The sequence below is a fragment of the Liolophura sinensis genome, chromosome 6, assembly GCF_032854445.1.
Source record: "Liolophura sinensis isolate JHLJ2023 chromosome 6, CUHK_Ljap_v2, whole genome shotgun sequence".
In the NCBI taxonomy this organism is placed as follows: domain Eukaryota; kingdom Metazoa; phylum Mollusca; class Polyplacophora; order Chitonida; family Chitonidae; genus Liolophura; species Liolophura sinensis.
Window position 1 is genome coordinate 62,716,403 of NC_088300.1, and position 24,555 is coordinate 62,740,957.

Consider the following 24,555-nt stretch of genomic DNA (forward strand, 5'->3'; position numbering starts at 1 on the left):
AACTTTACCACAAGCAACACATTTTCACCTGCAGAACAAACCCAAGATGCATGTTATTTTGGCAAAAGACAAGTGAATTCCAATTAAACTTCATACAAGACCACGTGAATAGCAAGTACATGCATTATTAACCTCTTATTGCCATCAAGTCCCTTGAGACAGGTAGGTGGAGGCAGGTATAAGGATACTTTGTCCCACATGAGGACTGAACCACAATCTCACATGTCCATTCGTTTGAAGGACAAGCATTTTCACCACTTGGCCACACACTGCTCCAAGGTGTCAGAAGTGGGCATTCATTCCCCCATTACAGTTTTCAAGGCATTCTACCCGGAAAGATGCAAAATCAAAAGAAATTATAATAAATCTTATTTGTTTGTACAGATCACTTGAATAATTACCATAAAATTTGGACTTGGCCAATATGCTTCCACTGATATTAAACCCATCTTGTCTGTTTGTCACATAGAAGGCAGAGACAGGCGGATGATGTGAGATCTGGGAACAAAAGCAAAAGATTTTCAGTCAAAAAAGTCCCTCACAGATTTTACCTTGTAGCTTGAGATCTTAAATCTTTCTAACAACTATTAAATATAAATGTACATGCACAGAAGGACTTACAGTATATGTGTACATAGAAGAACTTCAATTTGCAAATTTCTTACCGCTAAATACAAAGGTTGCCATACATGTGCAATGAATACTACATTATTTTGTTTCAATGGATAGAATTTCTCTGATCAAACAACGCCTAAAAATATCCAATACAACAATGTACAACATACTATGTTCCAATATCTTCCTCTTGATTAACAAGTAATTTTTTTCATTAACACTTACTTACTAATATGTACAAAAGGTTTTGATTGGAATAGTTTTTCTTACCAAACAATACTATCCAATACCTACACATACATGCATTTACAGTGAGTGTAGATTACCTGTTCAGCGATATAAAAAGTGCGGCTCTTGGTTTTAGGATGTTTCCAATAACATCTGAAAGTTTCACCTATGATTGGGTTATAAGGCTTTTTCAGACCCTGAAAAAAAGAAAAGAAAAAAGGAGAACATTAAGAATGGTAAAGAAACAGGCAAATATTGTCTGTAACTTTGACATATCTTTACATCGAAACCAATTTTTTCACCATCTAACTCATCTGATTTGACACAAAGTGTCGGTCAGATATCTATGGATTGGATATTTTCTGATCCTTCACACAATTCTGAGATATAATCCATAGATAAGTACTTCTTAATAAGCCGGTCACTTTATAAAATATAGGGTAAATGATGTTAAATTTTGTCCCTTACTAAGGTTGACCTGATTCTGTGAGTGCTTTTGATCTTAGAATGGTGTTTCAAGAAGATAGAATGATTTTGTCCTTTGAAAATGTGAATTTCAGCATCAACCATAATATATTATGACACTTATTTACCTCTACAAATGCACATTTTCGGATGAAAAAGTATATGAACAATATATGTCTGAACCAACACAAACAGTGCGCACATTACATGTCACATATCTGAACGGGGCATCTGGAGTCCCAAGTGTATTTTCTCACCTTTGGTTTTTTGTAGAAGCCTGACAGGTACCATCTGCAAACACATTTCATCCTGGTGTAAGGGTCCTCCTGAAGAACTGCTCTGTTTACAGGTAAAGCAAAAGACATTGGAGAAAACGTATTTATTCATTCATTAGATAAATGGATCTAATGTTACACTGAAGAAAATTTCATTTATACAATGGCACTGATGTTTATGGCTGAAAAAAAAAAAAAAAAAAAAAAAAAAAAACAGGGTTTGTGAACATTGTTTTGTAAAAAATTATGTCAGCTTGGTGCGGTATATTACATAGAATATAAGTCAAAAATTGTAATGAATTATTAACAAAAATACTTCTGAAAACAAAGCTATTATTTCAAAGTTGAAAACACAATATGATGAGTAAAATTCCTTGTTGGCATGACACAGCTTTATGTGAAATATGCACGAAACTACATATACATGTTTTACTTATTTTATTTTTTAAAGTTATGCTTAAAATTATGTTTATGTCAGAAGAAACAACATCATATCACATATTCATATTCCAGGTGTGGTTGACTTACTCTGACAGGAGATCTGAGTGGTAATAGTAGTCAGAGAGTTTGTCCAGGAACGACCGAGGCTCCAGTATAAATGTAGGTAGCACCACTTTCGATAGGTCCATGCCGGGCCGAACCTGCACACATAGAACAGCTTTATAATAAACCATGGTGTCAGAAGTACTTAGAAATCTTTGTACACTCCGTAAACTTGAATACAGGAAATTTTTTGAAACATTTGAGTTATATTTATTTGGCAATATGCTCCATAATTTGGGCCTTTTTTTTTTAAGGTCAAGACAGCACCTGGCTAAAACATATTCCAATTGACAGCTGGATTTTAAAAATTTTCATGCTTTATTATTTTAATGAGATTTCACCACATAACATGTAGAACAAAATGACAGTGCTGCACACATGGCTGGTGTGACATTCATGTATGATAACACAAAAGTAGTGCATATGACATCAATTACCACGATTTTGTGACGTGTAGCCAAAGGGCCATTTCACAAAGTGTTGTTGGGCAGGTGTGTATCATTTACAGACCACTACAGACATAAAATCAGCTGATCTACCAGGCTTGTAATATTCCACAATGGTATCACAAATTGTGTCACACAATAGCGTGCCGTCTCGGCCCAAACCACACTCATGTCCCAAAATACATTTTCTGTCCTTTCATTTTGGCATTTAGTCAGCAGTTTCTAAATAACACATATCAGTCAGTGCAGAATTCATTAGGGATGCTGAAGGCTTATGGGAATGGGAGCATCTCATCGGACAAGGCTTAAACTTAATTGAATTTATACTTTTTGTCTGAATTTATTAGACCTGAAGAATCTAAATTTTGCTTCTTCGTCTTTCTTGCCTACAAGGACTGTCTTATCTGTTTTCTATTATACAATGCAGTAAAACTGAAACGCCATGTTCAAGCTGAGAGGCTTTCTGTGACGTCTGCAATATCTAGGTCAGCACTACTTTCTTGCCACCGCTACAAAACAGAAGCATAAAATCCAGTGACAGTTGAATGCCTACATCAGCCTCAGTGGTGATTAGGTTTATTTCCATTTGTTTCAGAATATGGCATGAATCTAGTTGTACAACAAATGAATAACCTCATTATTAGGGGTCAAATCACCAGCACAATCCCCCGGAGGCTACGACCTGAACCAGGAATACCCTGGCCACACATCTGCAGCTATAGGCTATTTAAACAGGCTATTCGCCTGTATAGTAGGCCTACTGTATCAACAATTCAAGGAGTGGAAGAGAAAATTATCACTTAGGCCTTCACTGCCGAAGTCAACAACTTTTATCTGCCATTGGCTACTGCTGAGATCATTGTACTGCAAATAATTTTGATGTTAGAAAGCTGGAGTAAGCGTGACCTCACCTTGCTCTCAATAATGGAGACATGCTGTGTCAAGTTGTGTCAAGACGAAGTTTCACTAAACTTTTATTGGGTTGAAAAAAATCTAAAAAAATATTTAATGCCGGTTTACGATACTTTGAATGGTAGTCTATCAGTGAACATAAACATTAGTCAGGTGCTGTCTTTCACATTAGCAACTACTGTAATTTAGGCAATTTGCATGCGAATTGCAATTACAGGCTAATTCTCAGCTTCTCCTTTAAGCTTTAAAATGAAATAGATTAAATTAATGTACCTGTTTGACCAAAGTCCAAATAAGACTTTTATTTTCTTCATTAACTTCTTCTGTTTGGCACTCGTCTCCTTGCTGTGGAGTGAAAACAGAAATGTTAAAACCACATTATTATTAAAACACAGTTTAAATATGAAATGTGTTTTATGATATTTATGTAGTACTGGTTCTCAGAAATGATACACTTTATGAGGACTGGAAGAGACTGAGTAGATTCCAGAGAAAACCAACCACAGACAAACAATGTGTCATCATCCTCTTTCTCAGACTGACTGGTTTCACTTTCAATAATAATATCACCCTTATCTGACTCACCTGCCGAAGCTCTTCCACTTTGTTTTCTGTGTATGGTGTCTCCAATGGAGAAGCATACTGTACAGACACTATGTGATCATCCTTTTCCTCAGACTGACTAGTTTCACTTTCAGTTTTAACATCATCATTATCAGACTCACCTGCCCAAGCTCTTCCACTTTGATTTCCTCTTATCCTCTCCTTCAGACTGATTGGTTTAATTATCACTCTTAACATCACCCTTATCTGACTCACCTGCCCCAGCTCATTCACTTTGTTTTCTGTGTATGGTGTTTCCAGAGAAGGAGCATACTGTACAGACACTTTGTGATCCTTTTCCTCAGACTGACTAGTTTCACTTTCAGTTTTAACATTTTCGTTATCTGACTCACCTGCCCAAGCTCTTCCACCTTGTTTTCCTCTTATCCTCTGTTATCCTCTTCTTCAGACTCATTGGTTTAACTATCACTCTTAACATCATGATTATCTGACTCACCTGCCCTAGCTCTTCCACTTTATTTTCTGTGTACGGTGTCTCCAGAGGAGGAGCGTCTTGTACAAACACTGTGTCATCATCCTCTTCCTCAGACTGACTGGTTTCACTTTCAGTTTTTATATCATCTTTATCAGTTTTTCCATCATCTTCTAAATCTGTTAACAGGTTGGTTATATGTAGATTTATCAAAAATACAAGTTTAGAGACTCTAGACCCCTAAAGACAAGTCTGTAGTCAAAGAAACCTGAACTTTCTGAACAAGAAACTTGTTTCAACTGCACAACTTTATCCATATGTACTTTACTTGAGAAATAATGTTCATGTCACGGTAGTCTAACAATAGTTTGACATCAAATTGATGTGGAAGAGTTCATATTTTAGGTCGAAGGCGAAGCCCAAGACCTAAAATTTGTAAACTCTTCCACATCCATTTGATGTGAAACTACCGATACACTACCCTGACGCGAACATTATTTCCATTCTATTACCCTGGTAGCAGCAAAACATTTTCTTAATTAGATCGCCTTTGACCTAAAATATAAACTCTTCCACATCGACGTTTGACTACCCTGACGCGAACATTATTTCTATTCTATTACCTTGGTAGCAGCAAAATGTTTTCGTAATTATAACAAAAATGCCACTGCCTTATACATTAACAGTTAAAAATGCCCCCACTTTCCCTGACATGTTGTTTTCGTCCAACCAAACTTTCTAAAGGGGCGTGACCTAATTCTGGACAAAACTATGATGTGTTTTACACGTGGTGTTAAAATGCGATGCTAAATATTACGGACGTGCTTCAGTAAGCCGCAGAGGTCCCTTGTTGCTGGCAATGAGAGTTCGGGCAGGTCAAAAGATTTCCCAAACCCAGTTTGACAGAGCTAAAGGAGCTGGAAATCTCTGGCATCAGCACAATGACAACAAAAGCAGGGAGTTCAACTGTTTAAGTTTGACTTATGAAAAAAAAAATAAATAATCGAAAACACACACAAAATTAGGTTAACACTAGTTTGATACTGAATTTTATTTAGTTTGCCTGTGTAAATGCTTTGCGGTCGTGTTGTATTCTGTATAAAATTTATAAAAACTGGGTAACGAATGCTGAAATAATGGAAGACTTCAGTTCACATTTTCAAATCAATGTTAATTTCTCAACATATGCTGATAAATAACAAAACAACAACAGCATCACAGATACGTGTTTATGCTTATTATAAATAAGCAAATAAATATATTATTATTTATATCATCAAGTTATCATGAGGATAAATATGATTTGCGTTTATAGTATTGTGAAATACAATGGATGGTTATCAAAATGTAAATTTATAACAACGCAATCAGTACAAAGTTATATGTACATTAAACCAGCCACGTGCACATGTTTCACACAGTATGCCATACCAGAACTGTTACGCAAAATATATGGGTCACACTCGTGCATAAAGGCCACATGATGTACCGATTTTGAAGATCTGGATCAACGGCAATATATTCGCAGCAGTCAGACAATAGCGTTTGCGGAGAGAAAACATGAGCAAATGGACTAATAATTGTGATAAAAACAACACTTTAACATGGATAAATATCAAACAAGGATTGGGAGTTAAAAAGGACGATCTGCAGCCAGTCCATCATGCTGAGGATGTGAAGATGATGTGAACTGTGCTGCTATTTATTGTTGAACAACCCTCCGAAACTTTGAGGCATAACTAAAAACAGGGATTTTGCCATTTGGATGGTATTACTGTTATGTGTAATGTTACAGTCGACAGCATCGGGCATTTGCACTGGGAGTGGCGTGACCAATATGAGACTATTTTCAGCGGCATTTTCACTTGCAGCATTTTTGATAACACACTTGAAGCATGCAGGATATAGCTGATTTCAAGGCGTTTTTAAAAGGAGAGTCTGGTGACATGACTCCGTACACTGAATTCATTGCTGTGGCCTGTTACAGAAATAAAGTCCATCACAGAAACCCCCGCCATCAGCAAGAATTGTGGCTGTTGTAGCCCGTACGCAGTGATTCATGTAACGACGGTTAAGTGGTTTGCATCGCCGGAAATATCAGACATGGATCCGATTGTTTTGTGACCCAATGGTTGACTGCCATACCATGGTTTGTGGTCAACTGGGACGTTTAGGAGAGGCCGCTGAAAGAAAGACTCGCAGGTAATAGAATATCTCTTACTGCGTTGCATTCAAACGTCCCTATGGGCTTGAAAACCTGTGTAACCTGATACTTTTCTCCATTAAAACAAACGTTCGCTCCACCAGAATAAATCGCCATTTTGTGTCTTTGTTTATATTTGTCGTCTGCTTTATCCAATGTAAACAACAACCTCTGTCCACCCATAGAACTACAATAGACCCGTCCAGAAGTCAAACGTTTCTGTCTCGTGATTGGGGCATCTAACCACTCAGATAATGTACACTTGGCACAATGCCAAGCAGTGCGTTGTATGTAATAAAAAGGAATCGAAGGGTAACAGAATTATTTACTACACCATACTCAAGGCTTTCTTACTTATATAGTGACTAGTTTTACAGTCTATGGAGGAAATTGGAGTGACCAGGGTAACCACCAAACTTTGGCAAGATACAAGGGATACAGGGACAAATGTGTACATCTGACTAATGAATAGCTTTAAAAATACTGATAACAGAGAGACAGACGGACAGATTGCAGGGAATATCAAAATGAAGATGTGATCAAAAGATTGTTAGGTTAATCAACACATGATTCAATCTTACCATCATCCTCAAAATGTCTCTCGCAATCACTCTCATTCATTTGCTCTCTCTGCGACGTGTGGAAGGTAGGGGAGAGAAGTGACTCGTCCGACGTGGTATGAGAGTTGTCCTTCTCCTTTGTCATCGACCTCATCAGCAAACTGGTGCAGCGTAAAGCCAGCTCCAGGGCATCCATCCAACATTTGCCTACAACCAAATGGTGAAATATAACAGGAATAAGCATACACTTAACTTAAATATGCCAACACAAGTGCAATAAATGGCAACCCTCTACTCAGCATACAGCATTCATTCCACTGGTCAGGAAAGCATACATGACGTCATCATAATACCTTGACAATGTACTTCCTTGAATCCTCAAGTAGGTAGTTCATATGTGAAAAACTGACATATAAACAAACCTAGAGTTACATTTCCCTACATACTGTAAATCTTCAAACTTTTCAACCAATAAAGCACTTTTTTCAGTTGAATTTATGCATACAATTATTATGAAAATGGCACTCAAGACAATTTGTTAGTGTCACTGAAGATGCAAGATTCATAAAACTGTGCAAATTATTTCTCTTCATGCAATAGTGTCTTCCGAATGTTTCAAAATACTGGTTACAATGGCAGTTGAAAAGGTTGAAGAATTAGGGTACATAACTGTACACCTCAGTCAAATAGAGCTATTCATGTGTAATTTAATACCCTTCATCATTGTGCACATTAACTCTCATCCATATTTAAATTCAACAGCGAAAATAACCACCTACCTGCAGATTCAGATGGTGCCCGAAATATTAAATATGAATATGGCAAGGGTTGTGTTATTGCCCCTATTGTTTCTCCTTTGGGTCCCTGAAAAAAAATCAATAATAATAAAATTATTTATCAGATTGCAATTTAACTTAACACTGCAAGTATATTTAGACCTATATGTTATGACCGGAGGAAACTCAACACTGCCCTTCACCAGATACCAAACAAGTCTCCTGAACAGCTGGATTACAACCTGAACCCACAGAGTTTAACAAAGATTACTTACAAGCACCCAATATCCTAGTGTATGGATAGGAACTATACTCGTAAAAATAAACTCATTTGTTGTCCCTACATTATTTTATGCTACGCTGAGACGCTTCACTTACCTTTGTGGCCCAAATGGACTGGTCCAAGGGGTGAAACAGTTTAAAACAGAACCCATCTTTTTTGGAAGGCCTCTCGATAAGTTCACACGTGTTCAGCAGAATGGTACCCACCCAATGGCTACTCTGTGTAATGTAAAACGAACTCAGCTGGTAAATGTCAAACCAGATCACTTAAAAGATTCAAGGTTATGAGTTCCAAATAATTGAGGAATCCACGCAACATGCAGAAAACTGTTCCAACTTTACATCAAATCACCAGTCATCAAATCTAAGACAACCCTTACAGGTTTTATGAACATGTAGAAATCTACAGTTGTTAAGTCCATGTTGGAAGGGACATCACTCTTGCTAACTACATTGTGTGTTGAGTATTGGAATAACTTGAGCACAAAAGCTGATACATCTATTTAAAATTTTTGTTTTGAATGAAATTAATATTAAGTTAAATGTCACAACTTTGAATGAGGAAACTGAAAATTAATAAAATTTTAAAACTTCCATGAATTCAATTATTTCACTGTTTTGGCAAGGATGGCACTGATTGGAGTGTGTGCTTTTATTCTCCGCATGTACGAAATCTTACCTTTTGTTTCTGACTTTTGTACAGTATAAGTAAACCTGGTTTAAGGACACACCAAAGTTTAGTCCAGCTCTTCAGTGTGCCTCTAACCTTCAGCCAATCAGCCATCACGATTACAGACGGGTCCTTTAACGTACTTAACAGCTCCTTAGCCGCCTGTTTCTTTTGGCTACGATAGTTCTTCTTCTGAACCTGCACAACACACCAGTGTTTAAATAACCTAATAACAGCACTTCTGACCCAAGTTCCATAACTCATTTTCATCTTTGGCATTGCTTTGTCACATGACAGGAGCCAATTACCCTTAATGTTACACCAGTGCCTTTCCTGCTTTTTAGGACAGTTAGACTGGGACATTATGTATACGTTTCACATCAATCACCTGTAGACATAAAATCAATATTTAGGGAGAGCCTACATGAAAAAAACAAGACATGCTAACAATACAGAGGTCAGGTTTTCACCATAGCAGCCAAGGTTTAGAGCCAGCCAAAGAAATACAAGTCAGGGATCAAAATTATTGTAGACTAACAGCTAAAATTCTTGAGCACAGCAACAGTACACTAGATGTAAACAGTGACTTTCCCATACTGAGCTTTGAAATAGTGATACTGACTATGAAGAAGATTTTGGACGTGACATACCTGTAACAACATTAATGTAATGTAATTTCAAGTAATTGATTACAACAACGGGACTTTGACAGTCTGAAATCTACAATGCTTTTATTTATTTACTTATTTATTTGATTGGTGATTTATGCAGAACGCAAGACTATTTCACTTATACTACGGCGGCCAGCATTATGGTGGGAGGAAACCAGGCACAGCCTAGAGGAAAACCACGACCATCTGCAGTTTGCTGGCAGACCTTCCCACTTACAACTGGAGAGGAGGCCAGCATGAGCTGGACTTGAACTCACAGTGACCGCATTGGTGAGAGGCCCCTGGGTCATTAGGCTGCATTAGCGCGCTAACCGACACAATGCTTTTAAACAGTGGAATTAAGCATGAAAAATATGTATGTGCATGTATACTGTAACTTCAAACTTTTGAACCAGGATTTCACTGACCATGAAAATGCACTTAAATTATGCAAAGGTTGTAAACTACTGTCTGAACACATCTCAACCCTCTACAAAGTACAACCTTAAATACCTTTTCAAAAACCTGTATCTGGTTCAAGTGGATATTTCAACAGCCTCTTCCAATCTGCTCTCTCTATACATAAATCATATATTGTAAACTGCCAAAAACAAATGCTTGTCAAACTGTTTTGGAGTTATTGAAGTGAATAGATGCAAGAAGGGGCAGACGAATGAAAGTACATGAGCATGACAATATGGGTACATAAGCCCCTTTTTGGTCAAAGAGCAATAATATTAAAGGCGCTAAAGCCATCTGAGATAAGACAAGTCAAATAAAGGTACAGGTATGTTCACCTTGGTTGCACGGTCAAATCTTTGTTGTACCGGTCTTGTACGTACATTCAGATTCATTTGACCCTTACTGGCATATCGTACACATGCAAGTCCTTGGTAAAACACATTCATGTACACAATAAACCCTATCACTTAACATTCCACAAAGAATAAAGCTTATATATGCTGGTTGCATAAATTACCATGTTTGATCAAATTGTTTATAGCTAATATACTAAGTAAGTATATATATGTACATTTACATCAGTACATGTATAAATAGTCTGCCTCACAAACTGGATCAACTTTCCCATATCAATTATATCCTGTAAACAACATGGCACTATTCCATATACCAGTACTAGACAAATGACTACAACACAACATGTACCTGTAGTAATCACTTGCTTAATCCCTATGTTAATATAATGATGATTTATACAATATTATGTACCTTCTGCCTGGGTTGCTTCGGTGTTGAGTGATACATCCTGAAGCGCTTTATCAGCAAATCCCAAAACCCAGCTGAATGCCTCCACTAAGCTATAAAGCCTGTCAGACTGCTTGGTACAGCAGTCAACACTCTACAGCCTGTAACAGTATTGACTGCAGTCATATATGTAGTGAGTCCCAGCACAGCACCAGTATACATGCAGCTCAACCAGGACTTGTTGTGACAGTATGAATACAAGCTACTCTTGCAGTCACTGACTTTGGACAGGTGCCAAGCTGTAATCAGGTCCCAGCCACAATGGGACATAATTTACACTATGATAGATCTGCACATGTATTAATGCAGCCTTGGTGTTCAAATACCGCAAGCTGCCAGACCACTTACAGGTCTCCATTAAATCTGTATGTCAGTATGCTGGGTAGAGTTCCATGGGGTAGTGTATATGCAAAAGTGACTAGCATATAATCAACCACTGACAGCTTGTCAAAATAGTTATACTGCAGGACACAATAACAAAATCTTACATACATATACACATATATACCTTGTACCAGGCTTGACAGATGCTTTTTACATGTATTGCTACAATACTGATAAAATGTATTATGCTACAATAATCACATTTACATGCAAATTTACTGTAGACAGCCACTGGAATAAGTTTCAAATACATATAAGGGAGGTAATTCCCATTAACATAAAACAACTGTGAAATGACTTTTTTTTTCAGAATGTTTTCTATGCTCTCAACAGCAAAGCTAAAAAAATAGCATTAACTTCATGTATAAATTCATTTTAAAAGGCAAGTGTGATTTATTAAGTATTCACTGCCTCCATACAAAAAAATAAGAAAGTTAGAGACAACATATCCATAATTATAGAATTTCTTTCAGCAAGTCGCCAACAAGCTCTACACATGGATATGTTGGAAGTCTATACTATTGCAAGGAAAATGAATTTGGAACGCTTTTTCTAATTCATAATGTTAGAGTCCATAAGCTTGGTTTAAACGGCAAGAACCCATTGCCTCAGGTGACATCATCATTATTCAAAAAAACAGTGGCATGCTGGATATTGGGCAGGGTTCAATGTGTTTTGAGGAAGGGCAACACCAGGTACCTAACTGCTGTGGACTCAACTATAAACCCTGTTACCAACACTGCCATATTTAAAATTGTTTGCATGTTTTAGTATGATATAAACTTAATAAATGAATTTTGTTTTATCTCTTGTAGTATATGATCTTACGGCATTATAGATTTAGATATGGATGTTATGAATTTAAAGCTATGTAGCCTATTCGCAGACAGTATTGTAGGCTGTGTTACCGTATGAAGTTTGTTCTAACCGCTTGTTGGTGCAGCCAATCTAAAGCAAATCACTCTCTGCGTCCACTGTCCAGTTGTTTTTGAATAATTATGATGTCACCCAAGGCAATGAGTTCTTGGTGTCGAAACTAAGCTTATGAAGTTCAACATTATGAATTAGAATAAGTAATCTAACTGCACTTTCTTTGTAATAAAACGGACGTTCAACATGTCAATGTGTAGAGCTTGGCATGTTAAGTGTTACTGACGAAAGGCAATTTTGGTAGCCAGTATGACTGATTTTGCGGACAACTAAACATAGGCGACTCTCTACAAAAAATAGACAATAATAAATATCACTTCTAACTGAAAGCACAACCAAAGACTTTTGCCTCTCAGTATGTCCATGCATAACATAAAGCAATCTGGACACATGTGCATTCACTTCCCTTGGTTGACCCAGAGTCAGTATAAGGCTGACCAGCTCAACATTTAAAATAATACGTGCCAGTGACAATAAATTTTATGAAGTAAAACGTAAGAAATGTGCCAGTAAAAATCTTTCTTGGATTCAAGCCTTCTTCATACAGCCTGCTTGGAGAAAATGTCATGATAAATCCTTTCCGGAATTTCTAAACTTTTTAAGTATCGAAAGTTTTGATTAAACCCAGCCAATTACATGCACACCTTCAAGAAGATGAGATACTTTCACCAGTCAGTCAAATCATCTAACGCGTAAGAAATCTAAAGTAGGCGAGGAATATTTATTGATACTTGTTAAACACCATACTCATACTCCATACTCCATCATGGTACATCCATCAGAGGTTACAAACACATGTACCATACATATATACATTTATCTCAGGAATTTGTTATTTGGACTAAACATATCTTTAGCAGTTATTTTCTTTCCATATAAGATCCATATCTCTAAATGACAAGGGGCCTCCGTGGCTCAGTCGGTTAGCGCGCTAGCGCAGCGTAATGACCCAGGAGCCTCTCACCAATGCGGTCGCTGTGAGTTCAAGTCCAGCTCATGCTGGCTTCCTCTCCGGCCGTAAGTGGGAAGGCCTGACAGCAACCTGCGGATGGTTGTGGGTTTCCCCCGGGCTCTGCCCGGTTTCCACCCACCATAATGCTGGCCGCCGTCGTATAAGTGAAATATTCTTGAGTACGGCGTAAAACACCAATCAAAAAAAAAAAAAAAAAAATCTTAATGACAAAGTGGTTGTGATGCTTTCTTTATCATGCTGTCTCACTGATGAAGTAAGATGCCTTTAAGACACCAGATACAGTGAACCACAGCCATTCTCAGTATTACCTCATAAGTACATGAGGTGGGCCAGCCAATGCGGTGTCCACTAATAACACTGAATTCCTAGAGCAAAGTAACAAAACCCAAAAAGCCTGAATGATGTCAAAGTTAATCGAGGATGCTCTTATCCATACTGACACAAATGGGCTGACCCGGTCAGGATCTGTGTCTATGCTCTTAGCATCAAGTTCAATTAAGACTGCATTTAATGCTTGAGAAAAAAAAAAAATACATTTCAAAATCTCAATTACAAGTATTGACATAACCATCACTGGAGTAAAAGGTCTGATGATGCTTTCAGAGAAGAATTTCTACATATTTTTTTTCTAGACCAAAGCTGTGATGGTGGATGTCTTTTAATTGAAGAGTTTTCAAAAAAAGTTTAAAATACACATGGACAACCTAAAGAGCCTGAGGGACCGAAAAAAAGCCTGGTTTTGCTGAAATAAAGTATCTTGACTGAACGAAAAAGTTCCCAGTTTCTGAAATCAATTCTGTCTCACAAACACCTGCTGTAAGCGCAGAAAAACACAAATTCTTTCAATTTAAATTTTTGCTTTTATCATATATCTGACAACGATATGCAAGAACACAACCACCCATGGGAAAGCTATACAATGATACACATATGTACAATTTGCATATATTTATCTCTCTGGTGTATAACGCTGTGCTCAAGAATATTTCACGTATACCTTGACAACTGTTGTATAATACAAATATTTTAAGCTGTACTCAAGAATGCTCAAAACCACAATACTGAGCATTGCTGTCACTCAAGCAGGCCCTGAAGTGTGACAATAATAATTCAAAATAATTGTGCAATTCTTCCATTTTACTGAATACTCTAATCTTCCAGGGAGAAGATGTGTATTTAAATGGCACTTGGTTGAAGAATATGTATAATAAATTTACTGTAATTCTTCAACTTTTTCGCATCTTTGCAAGGTGTTTATTTAAGCATATTCTGAACACATTATTCTGTGTTGACTGATAAAATTATACTTTTGTGACACTGGCCAATCTGACCAATGTAGTTTAGTCTCCAGTACTAAGTTAAAAATGTGCATAATTTGCACTGGCAGTAGCTTTTTCATATGCGATAAGGCTGAGGAGTTAGGGTACACACATTATTTTTTCTTAAAAATAGACATTTACCTTCAACGATTCTCGTTTAGATAATTTGACGATGGGACTTTTTTCTGGCATGGGTGACGACAGCTTTCCGTCTGACTGGAATTCAAACAGGGAAAAAAGCCATTACCTTCTTCAGAAGGTACACTACGAAAAAAATATGAAAAAGATAAATTATCTGCTGATCTGAGGACTATTACATGGTAATTTATTCATTTTCTAGACAAATGTATCCATCAAAACATATTTATCATGGTCAGTTAAAACTAAACAATACTAAGCAGCCACTTGCTCTTAGGGGAATTCAATTTAAATGTTATCCCAAAATTAACTTTGTGTTTTCAACAATTGTATTAATGTATACAGTAAGTGTCATAAAAACTTCACTTTCCTGAGTGAATCCAGATCTAAGTGTATATTCACGTGGATCAAGGGACATAACTCTGTACAGCAACATTTCACGTTATGTATGTATTCAAATTCTCTGGAATATACTTCCATACTGGTCCATAGAACATAGAGAATCAAAACAGTTTATGTCAGGTGGGATTTCAGTAAGCAAAAAAAAAAAAAAAATAATAATAATAACATTAAGTACTGTACAGTTTTTGACCAATAAGTTGCCTTACATAAATATACCAATAATATTCAAATTAATGTTGATAAATGCCATACAATATTTCTTAATTCTGTTGTAACAATTTCTTATCATTCAGTCATTATTCTTCAATACAATATAACTTTATACTTTCCACTAATAAATATTCCACAACGAGTGATAAACATGTTTATTGTCAGCTGCTGTCTGGGCGATTATAGTGTTTCAAAAAAAAAAAAAAGAAAGAAAGAAAAAAAAAATATGTGACTCTACAGAGAAATCCATGCCTATGAGGATTAAATGATTATGGCTTAATGTCACTTTAGCAATAATGCAGCCATACCCTAGATATTTAGAGCCCAGGACTCAACACTGGGCTAAACCAGAGCAGAACTTACTTTGCTTCTGTGTCCCTCAAATGTTTGTGAGTTGGAGAGAACTGATACATCGCTGCCCTCCTCTTCCATGGGACCTGGAAAAACCACAGGCGTAACATTTAGGTATCACACATTTCAACTCCATCACATCTTTCTTCTCTAGGAGAATACAGGTAAATCATTTCAAATCAGGGTATGCATAAAATCTGGAATTTGGAGGGGATGTCAGAGAAAAATGTCATCAATCAGCACATTTCTTTTGGTTCATACATGCATTTTTGTGATATCACACATTTCTCTACGATGCGTGCAGCATGCATGTAGACGTTTACTCTTCCTAATGAAAAAAAAAAGGTTTCCTACAGCTGAATCTGGAAAGAGTAACCACTGTAACAAAAACAAAGACATCAAACTGAAGTGTCTATTAAACAAACACTGAAACCATTAATGAACATATATGGATAATTTACCACAAATGGACGTAATAAAGAGTCTGAAAACTACTGTGATTATCCCGAAAATTTGGTGATTTAAATTTCGTAAACTCTTCAGAAATTCACCTAAGAGATTGAGGATTCCCATGTCTATTCTACTTGTGTCTGATCATCGTTACCCACAACCTCACTGAATAGATACCACTATACTTAATAGATGGCAGAGTATATGCAATATTTACACACCAGTGTGTGTATACAGATAAAAATACCCATTTCGTAATGATTTTAGCCACAAACATGGTGACAGGTGTATTTATAGGAAACCACACGCAAACTCTACAAGCATCAAGCAGATGTTTTTACATGATGGATTTGCACAAATTGACCGTTTTTTTTTTTATAGATGATGCACACAGACAATGCAAGTCGATCAATTATTACAAATACTTGTAAAGAAATAAATTAAAATAACGGCACAGGCCACACACGAGAGATAGGGAACACACAAGCACACAACTGGACATATGAGTGTGAAGTGACCGGAAATAAATCATTCAAACTAACTGACAAAAAAGCAAATTTAAAAATTAGGTAAACGCAAGCAGCTTTAAGCAATACAGAAAGTTGCATTAGCACTGGCCAGTCTGTATACAAATTCACATTCAGGTAATTCTGAGTTTTCCAAAGACAAACAAATCAGACCCAAAATGCACCTTTCTCCATAACCTGAAACATTTAGTTTTTCTGCATACATTTTATTTACTTGGCTTGTGTTCTTATGCCATAAATTTTAAATAATTTCTATATCCCAGAAAACAATGTCTCTTCATGGTAAAAACAAATATGTTTCATAATGCAAAAGTCATTTGTTTTGTTAGATGATTGAATAATTTATTGATTGATTTCCAGGTTAAGGTTGAATGATTTAATAGAAAGCTGGCACTTGGTGGAAAAGTTAAGTATTAATGAGAAATACAAGGGCTGAGTCCGACATGACCACTCTTGCATAATCCTGCCTTTAAGAGGAATCCTGTGTATTACAACCAATACAGCATGCATTTACTGCTAAACTCATAGATGGTTACAATGTCGAACAGTGCATGTGGACTAATGGTAGGAAGAAGACACATGTTGGGGAGTACACATGTTTTCAGATGGTTACATTATTTTAACATCCAGACATAAATGTGGCATTACTGACAGTGAAGCCCCACAAATCACAGCAAGACATCAGCAGTTTCTGAACAATTCGGCCAACTGTATGTATTAAATGTGAACTGCAAAGTTTTGAAGCGAGATTCAAAAGTTATCAGAATAAATCCATGGTGATAATTGTGTTAGATTTTTCTGTTATTTTGTACAAGTTGTATGGTAACATGCAACTAGTAGCAAAAATGTATGTTTTGCCAGAAATTAACCTAAAAAATCTTCTCCATGGATTCTGAAAGAGTCATGACATCAAAGTGGCCCCGCTTCAGTTGGATCACTGTCAATCACATACTGTCAAAAAAATACACTGCTATATTTTTTTAAACATGCATGAAGGACACCACCAATGTCACGACATTCCAAAAAACAAAGAGACATAAGCAATTTACATTGGGCAGTTAAAGATATATGTTGAAAATACCAAGTGAATTATTTTCACCAAATAAACTTCCAAAATCTTCCACAATAACTACAGAAGGCTGCAGTGAACAACTTTCATGAAATTTAAACCGGTTCTTGTTCACCTTTACATTTTTTTAGATCAAACTTACCTTTCACATGCAGTGAGAGACTCTACTGCCAAGTAAAGCCTACCTTGTCTTCCACTACCTACTTTCTGACTTACCTTGTTCAAATCAGCAGTTCAATTACGGGTACAATGGTATGGAATTAATGAACAATTTTAATGGCATTTATTTAGAAATACTGTATGGCTGGCTGAAAGGCTAAGAATCGGCTGGTTAAAGAAATGCAAACAAGAAACTTGTGGTAGAATGGAAAAGCACTTTATCAGCATTAGTGCATTGTTTACTACATAAGGAAAGTTCATCAATCATGACGTCAATGGAGTAGAAATCTTGCGATTATCCAAATCTACTTTCTCACATTTTACATAAAGCATATCTCTTCATGTGGAGAGCTTTACAATGGACCTACTAAGAATGACCGAGGTCAAAAGAGGAAGTTATTTTCTGATTATAAGCAGAGTTGTTCTGCTCACCTGAAAAAAATATAATTATTAAACTTGGAGAGAAAACAAGGTGAAATAAGCTAAAAAACATATCATTAGGAAGCACAAATTCACTTGGTCAGCTGAAACTTACCTGCTGAAAAGGTACGTCTCTTAAAAAGCATTCTCTGTGAGAGAGCTCGGTTTTCACAGTAGGACTGTGAGCGCTTCAGGTTTCCCTGGCCTGGGGGGTGCTTAAGGAGGGACATCCTGCTGAAGGCAAGTCTCACCGGGGAGGGGACATGGCGATAGCCCATTTCCTTGGCATCAGGACCGGAAGGATTGGGGGAGGTAGGAGATGGCACTCCGCTGGCAGTGTAGATACCAGGCATTCTGGACGACTGCATTAGTACACAAAACCAGTCACTTTTGTCAATTACTAAATGCTGATGTGATGTGGTAATTATTGCACATAAAGGTGAGGTGTTCCATGAGTAACTGAGTGGCACACACACCCTCAGTTTAACAGTATATCCAAGGAAGTATCAAACTGTCAACAGACATCAAGCCTTGTTAAGCTACAATGAAATCCTGTTCCTTTTACACAGTGATAGCCAAGCTGGGAATCAAGGCTTTATATCATAAGGTAGACCTCCAGCTGACTGACTCTTCAGAATGTGGGCAATGGCATTATAGGCTGCTTTGGTGATGTTTTCCTTCACGTTGACCACAGCGACTCTTTATCCTCCACTAGGTAATGCAAACCAACAGTTACTAGAGTGGAAGAGAATCTGTTGTGGTCCACTTTGCTATGAGGAAATGAGCATAATCTGTGTCGTGGGGGGAGGGGGGCATTAAAGCTGTCTGTTCCTCATGCAGCTATCACTAATCCCCAGCCGTTCCTGTTTCCCTGCCGGATTCGGAGCAATCCTGTATTGGAAGGTTCACCCTTACAGCTCTCTCCCTCTCTCTGTCTCTGACAAGATATTGGTAAAACTGTTTCGTCTTGACAGTGGCCCTGATGGTCTGTTCACTGCCCCTCACTTGTCCTGATGTGTACAAGCTCTGGCTTTTGGAAGCTCTTAGTTCAGGTAGAACACAAACACAGCACTAACTCTAATTGTTCTCACTATGTAAACTGTCAATCTAATATCCATGTCTCTGGCTGCTCCACTCCGTTGTATTTCTCTGGCAGCTTGGGCCCACAGTTGGACAACTCAGTTGAGTATCAAAAGAGTGCATGAATGGCATGTGTGTAAATGACAGGGGCTAGTTCTTAATTAGACCTTACGTAAGCCCTCATTTGTTTGGCATCCACACTGCCAGTTAGCTGATGTTGAATTGATCCACGCATATAGTCCCGTTAATGTCAGTGGTGCGGGCGGCGGATTGTGACATCCTACGAGTCCAATGACAGGTACACCGTACAAGCCTCACCTGGCTCCACGATCAGAGCTGATAACTTGAACGTCTCTCAGAAGCCCGCTTGATGACTCCTGACCTTTAGCTCTACCTGATTTATCGGATGTCAGCGTCTCTGCCTGCCTGGGGTGCTGCCCAATCTCATGCCATCTCATCTCCTGGTGGCGTCCAGTGTACACAGTGACCTTGTATGCCCGAACACACTCACTGCCCAACTGGCAGCCCCTGAATAAAATTCATTAGCTCACAATTACACCTATACGTGCATGTACCTCAGCCAGAGATATAAATAATAGATGTGCATCATCCTTGGGATATACAGAAGCCCTTGGGGCCACTGGAGTGTACCAACTGCAAACACATGATCTGTATATTATACACACCATACATGTATCACTACATATCTGTGGAGTATAAGCATTTCTCATTATTGCTAGAACCTTTTTTTTCTCCCTCTTGCACACGTACATATGTGCACATCTGTGAGGACATTTTGCTATCATTTTAGTGTACATCATAGTGGTGACTGTGTACGACATAATTTTGGTGTTTACAAAAATCCTATACTGTACATATTCAACCTGTTCGACCGCTAAAGTACTTTTTCCAGTGGCAGTTGTGCACGCAATTATTACAAAAATGACATTTTTGTCACTGAAGTTACAAGCTTCTTAAAACTGTGCCAATAACTTCTCTACACCCCATATTTCTCTGAGAATGTTTTAATATTTTTTAATTATTTTTAATATTTGTTGCACAGGTAGTTGAAAAGGTTGAAAAATTAGGGTAAATTAATGTAACCAAGCTCCACTATCGGTTCACGATTCTTGGGTAAAATAAACTTTTCTGTTTAATATATGTTATACACATGTATATGTAGGAAAAGATAAAAGAGGTTCACCTTCAAACTTGCCCCCTCCTTCCTCACCCCCCCCCCCCCCCCGGCCCCACCCCCCACCAAAAGTGCTTTGGACTCAATCTAAGATTTGTACAATTAATAATTGTAAAAACAAAAAGGAGTGTCAGGAGTAAGCCACCAACCCTTGGCAAGTAACTGATAAACTTTATCACACAAAATAGCATGTACAGATGTATGTTATACTGGTGGATGGCAAATGATCTCAGATGAACTTAATCTTTGAACATATAGTCTGGAGCATGCGAGAGTTCAAGGGAAATCCTTTGCCTTCTTTGCTCACAGCAGCACCTTTTGTGTTAGAGCCACTGATATACAAGCATCTTAACCATGACAACACCCTCCCCATTTCTCCCTCTCAACTGACATGTGTTGAATATTAATCTGTAAAGAGGCTGTAACATCTAGTGTTTTAATTCATATGAAGGTTTCCTTTCCTCAAAACCACAGTGATAATGCTGTTTACCGGTCTCTATGGCAACACCACAATGATGAATTCTGTTTGTATACTTAAGCCTGATAAGAGCCACAACTTTTTTCTTTAAACACAATTCATCACAAAGCATGTTTTCTAGAACTGCCAATAAAAAGCCTTTCATGGTGATGCATGTATGGCATTATAGCTGCAGGCATGTTGCTGTGCCGAAAAAATAAAGCACAGTTACCAGAGATAGCATGTTTACATACGGTAATGAGTAAGTGCTTGGGGTTTAACAATTCTTAACAATTTTTCACTCATATGAGAACGAATGAATCCTTAGAGTGCATGTAATGTGCAGAATGGACTTCCACTGCTTTTTTTATCTAGTGCTGCTTCACTGAGATGCCTTACCAAAGGAAAGTATGCATGATTTACTAGCATGAAAAAATTGACCAAGATCACAGGAAACAAACAGGGTTCTTCTTAATGAGAGTACAAATTGTGGTATAAATCTGGTTCACCTGGCTTTATAAGATAGAACGTAGTTAACAAAGAAATGGACACACATATGGACTAATGTCAAATACTACAACATCATCCCTCTGTAAATTTTGATCAAGTGCTAAAATGTTATAGTTTGGTAAATGTGGTATTATTACCATTATTTCGAAAATCAAACATGACGGACTGTATATCATGTGATGTATCTTTTTCAATTTTGAGTATTATCTTTGTTTTGATGGCAAATGCTCTTGCATTGGACTAACTATACATCTTTCATGTGCCTCACAGAATGGCTTAAATGTTTACAAATTATAAGGAACTGTAAATCATTTTTTCATCAATAGAAAAGTAATTCTATTAAATCCAAGCATCATTAAGTATGTACTGCCCATGAAAATGAAAAGGATCTAAGGGCAAATTGACCTTTTAAAAAAATCTACCAAGTTTTTAGAAGAAACACCTAAATGTATGGGATAAGTTATCATAAAATGATGGCCTCTGAGGTTTTTACTCATGATTATGTTTTCCTTTCAAGAAAAAAAAAGGTTAACAAAATGCCCCTGTACACAATACACATGTCAATATGTTTACATTTTGGGAAAACAAAATCTCAACGCCTTTAATATCCCTATCTAGATTTTTCCATAAGATTAGCTTTATTTCTTTATTTGAAACTGTTTTTACATTGCATCCTGTTTATTTCTGTTTTTACACTGCACCCCGTAACATAACTTAAGCAAACTTACATATTCAATGGTGCATTTTTTTTCTTATTTTTGACCACAAATTTTTTCCTCATATGCCAGGCAGACAAAATTTCCTTCATTTCATGGAATTGTTCCAAAACAATGACATAGTTCACTCAATCTACAATCTTTAACGCGGTAGAATTATGATTTTGTGTTGCTCAGAGGATACAAGTTGAAGGAAATCTTAGTTTTTAAAACCTCTATCAATATAGGTAAGAACCTGACACTTCCTGAGTCCCAGCCAAGGGTTCTAACATATACCAAAGGATCACATCTCTATTTCTTACATATATAAAAATCACTTGTACACAGGCATAACAATGATAAACTGAGAGCAGAAAAGAAGAAGTATCCAGCTGTAATTATCTTAGAGCTTATAATTATCTTTTTTTTTTTTTGGTCAAAAAAAGGAATTGAGGATTCTTCTGACATTTGTACATTCTGGCACTATTAAAAGATCCATACTGACAAGATCACAATCATGTAACTTTGGTTGAAGAATATTTGCAGCAATTTAACTATTTTTTCCATATTCACTATACTCATGCTCTATTACCAATTTCTTTGTAAGGCCTACAATGCATATAAAATTATACCTTACCAAGAAGCAGGTGTCAAATACATGAAATGTAAAATCATTAAAAATCAATGAAAAATTAGTAATGAAAATCAAAACTAATGATTTACCTTCCGCAACCACATCAATGCAAGGCAGTCTTGATACCTTAATGTAACGTTCAAGCACTACTACATATGATGCACTTGACTTGATGCTGTCAGCATTGCCTGAGGTCTGATGGCGTGCACACAGTTACCCTGAATGTCAGCAGTACTTACATGATCAACCAATCTGAGATGAATCAAACATCACAGACTGGCTGAGAGGTGATAATGCTTTGAACAAACACTATTATCAAGGGACCAGTTCTGATGGACAGTGTTTGGGTATTACCAATGTTTGGGTATTACCTTTCTCTTACCAGACGGCACTGACCTCAACGACCTTGCATTAATTCCTGGCAGCACAGAGTTTATGTTTGGACTGATAACTCTCTATCTGCTTGCAGTGATATAGTTGCACGTATAAAGATGTGTGCTTTCTCTCTCCAGCCACTTACCACTCCAATCAATTGTCATTAGGACAGAAAATCTATTACCAGTACCTTAAGCAGGGCTTCATAAATGAGCAATGACAGTCGATCTTGGTTTCTGATCTATATCTGTGATATTTATGCAACAGTACTGACAAAACAACTCTGATCTAGCTTTCTGCCACAAGGAAAGGACATTTGCCACATCTTATTCAGACCTGAGCAACCCTACAATTCCATCTTTGCCTGATTAAGAACAGAGTTGCATGCTAGCTAAGCCAAAGGTACATTACAGCAGGGAAGTACATGTACATTATTTAGAGGGTCAATGGCACTTTTCTCTGACCAGCCAAATTAAACAGTCAATTCTATTTCCTACTGATAGAATTCCCCCTGCCCCCGACCCAATATGCACTTCTGCTAATTAATTATAAATTCATGATCTTTACCTTGTTTTCATTGCAGACAAACAATTCATTTTATATTTCTTTTACAAATCTCTGGATATTAAAAATAATCAAATGTTTATTTACTCACAAATAGTAATTAGTTACACTGGTATAAACAGGTGTAGATCAATATGTATACATAACCACATGCCAGTTTTCATCACAGTTGGGAAAATAACACACAGAGTTTGCTATAATGCAGCAATACCTCTGTAACAATGGATACCAACCACTTTACTACCTGATCACGCCAAAAAAAGAGTATCCAGGATAAGTACACAGATTGGACCGACATCCAATAAAGGTTCCCCATTAGTCGGGTAAACTGATAAATGTTCTACAAACATGGTGTCAAATCAAGGAAAGTAATCAATTTTCACACTCAGTAGGCCTGCAGCCAGACGCCAAATTTACTTTGCCAGGAAGTGATGCTGCAATTGGAGGATTCCTTGGTTACTGATTGGATAGCAGCAGTGCTACGAATGCAGACGAGTAACTACCATGTGTTCCGCATCTACAATCATGTATAAGTTAACCTGTTTTTCAGAAATTTTACTTAGAATGTTGACTACAGTATAAATTGATAGTATAAGCTCGCAAGTTAAAAAGTTTTGATATTTTGGAGCAGTATATTTTGAAATTCACATGGCCTCTGAGCATCTACTGGTTCTAGTCTTAAGACTTATGGACACACACCTATTCCCATTTCCAGAAAGTCCATAAATTCATTCACTGACTCTAAGCTAATATACTGCCACTTTGTACAGCTTCAAATAATAACAA

At 37.1% G+C, this 24,555-nt stretch overlaps 1 protein-coding gene across 3 annotated transcripts in view; it reads right to left on the reverse strand.

Moving 5' to 3' along the window:
• The window catches only part of LOC135467980 (oxysterol-binding protein-related protein 8-like), an 88,468-nt gene that overhangs the window by 6,370 nt on the left and 57,543 nt on the right, over positions 1 to 24,555 (reverse strand). For 2 of the 3 annotated variants that reach the window (XM_064745953.1, XM_064745954.1), the window contains 12 exons: positions 15,647 to 15,720; positions 14,675 to 14,749; positions 9,021 to 9,209; positions 8,438 to 8,560; positions 8,063 to 8,147; positions 7,305 to 7,490; positions 4,545 to 4,699; positions 3,758 to 3,829; positions 2,112 to 2,224; positions 1,566 to 1,647; positions 942 to 1,040; positions 402 to 498 (listed from right to left, as the gene is read on the reverse strand). In XM_064745953.1, coding sequence (XP_064602023.1) covers positions 402 to 498; positions 942 to 1,040; positions 1,566 to 1,647; positions 2,112 to 2,224; positions 3,758 to 3,829; positions 4,545 to 4,699; positions 7,305 to 7,490; positions 8,063 to 8,147; positions 8,438 to 8,560; positions 9,021 to 9,209; positions 14,675 to 14,749; positions 15,647 to 15,720 — 1,350 coding nt within the window. Of the gene's footprint in view, positions 1 to 401; positions 499 to 941; positions 1,041 to 1,565; positions 1,648 to 2,111; positions 2,225 to 3,757; positions 3,830 to 4,544; positions 4,700 to 7,304; positions 7,491 to 8,062; positions 8,148 to 8,437; positions 8,561 to 9,020; positions 9,210 to 14,674; positions 14,750 to 15,646; positions 15,721 to 18,374; positions 20,486 to 24,555 lie in introns of those variants that run through there. The other variant, XM_064745952.1, reaches the window with a different exon arrangement.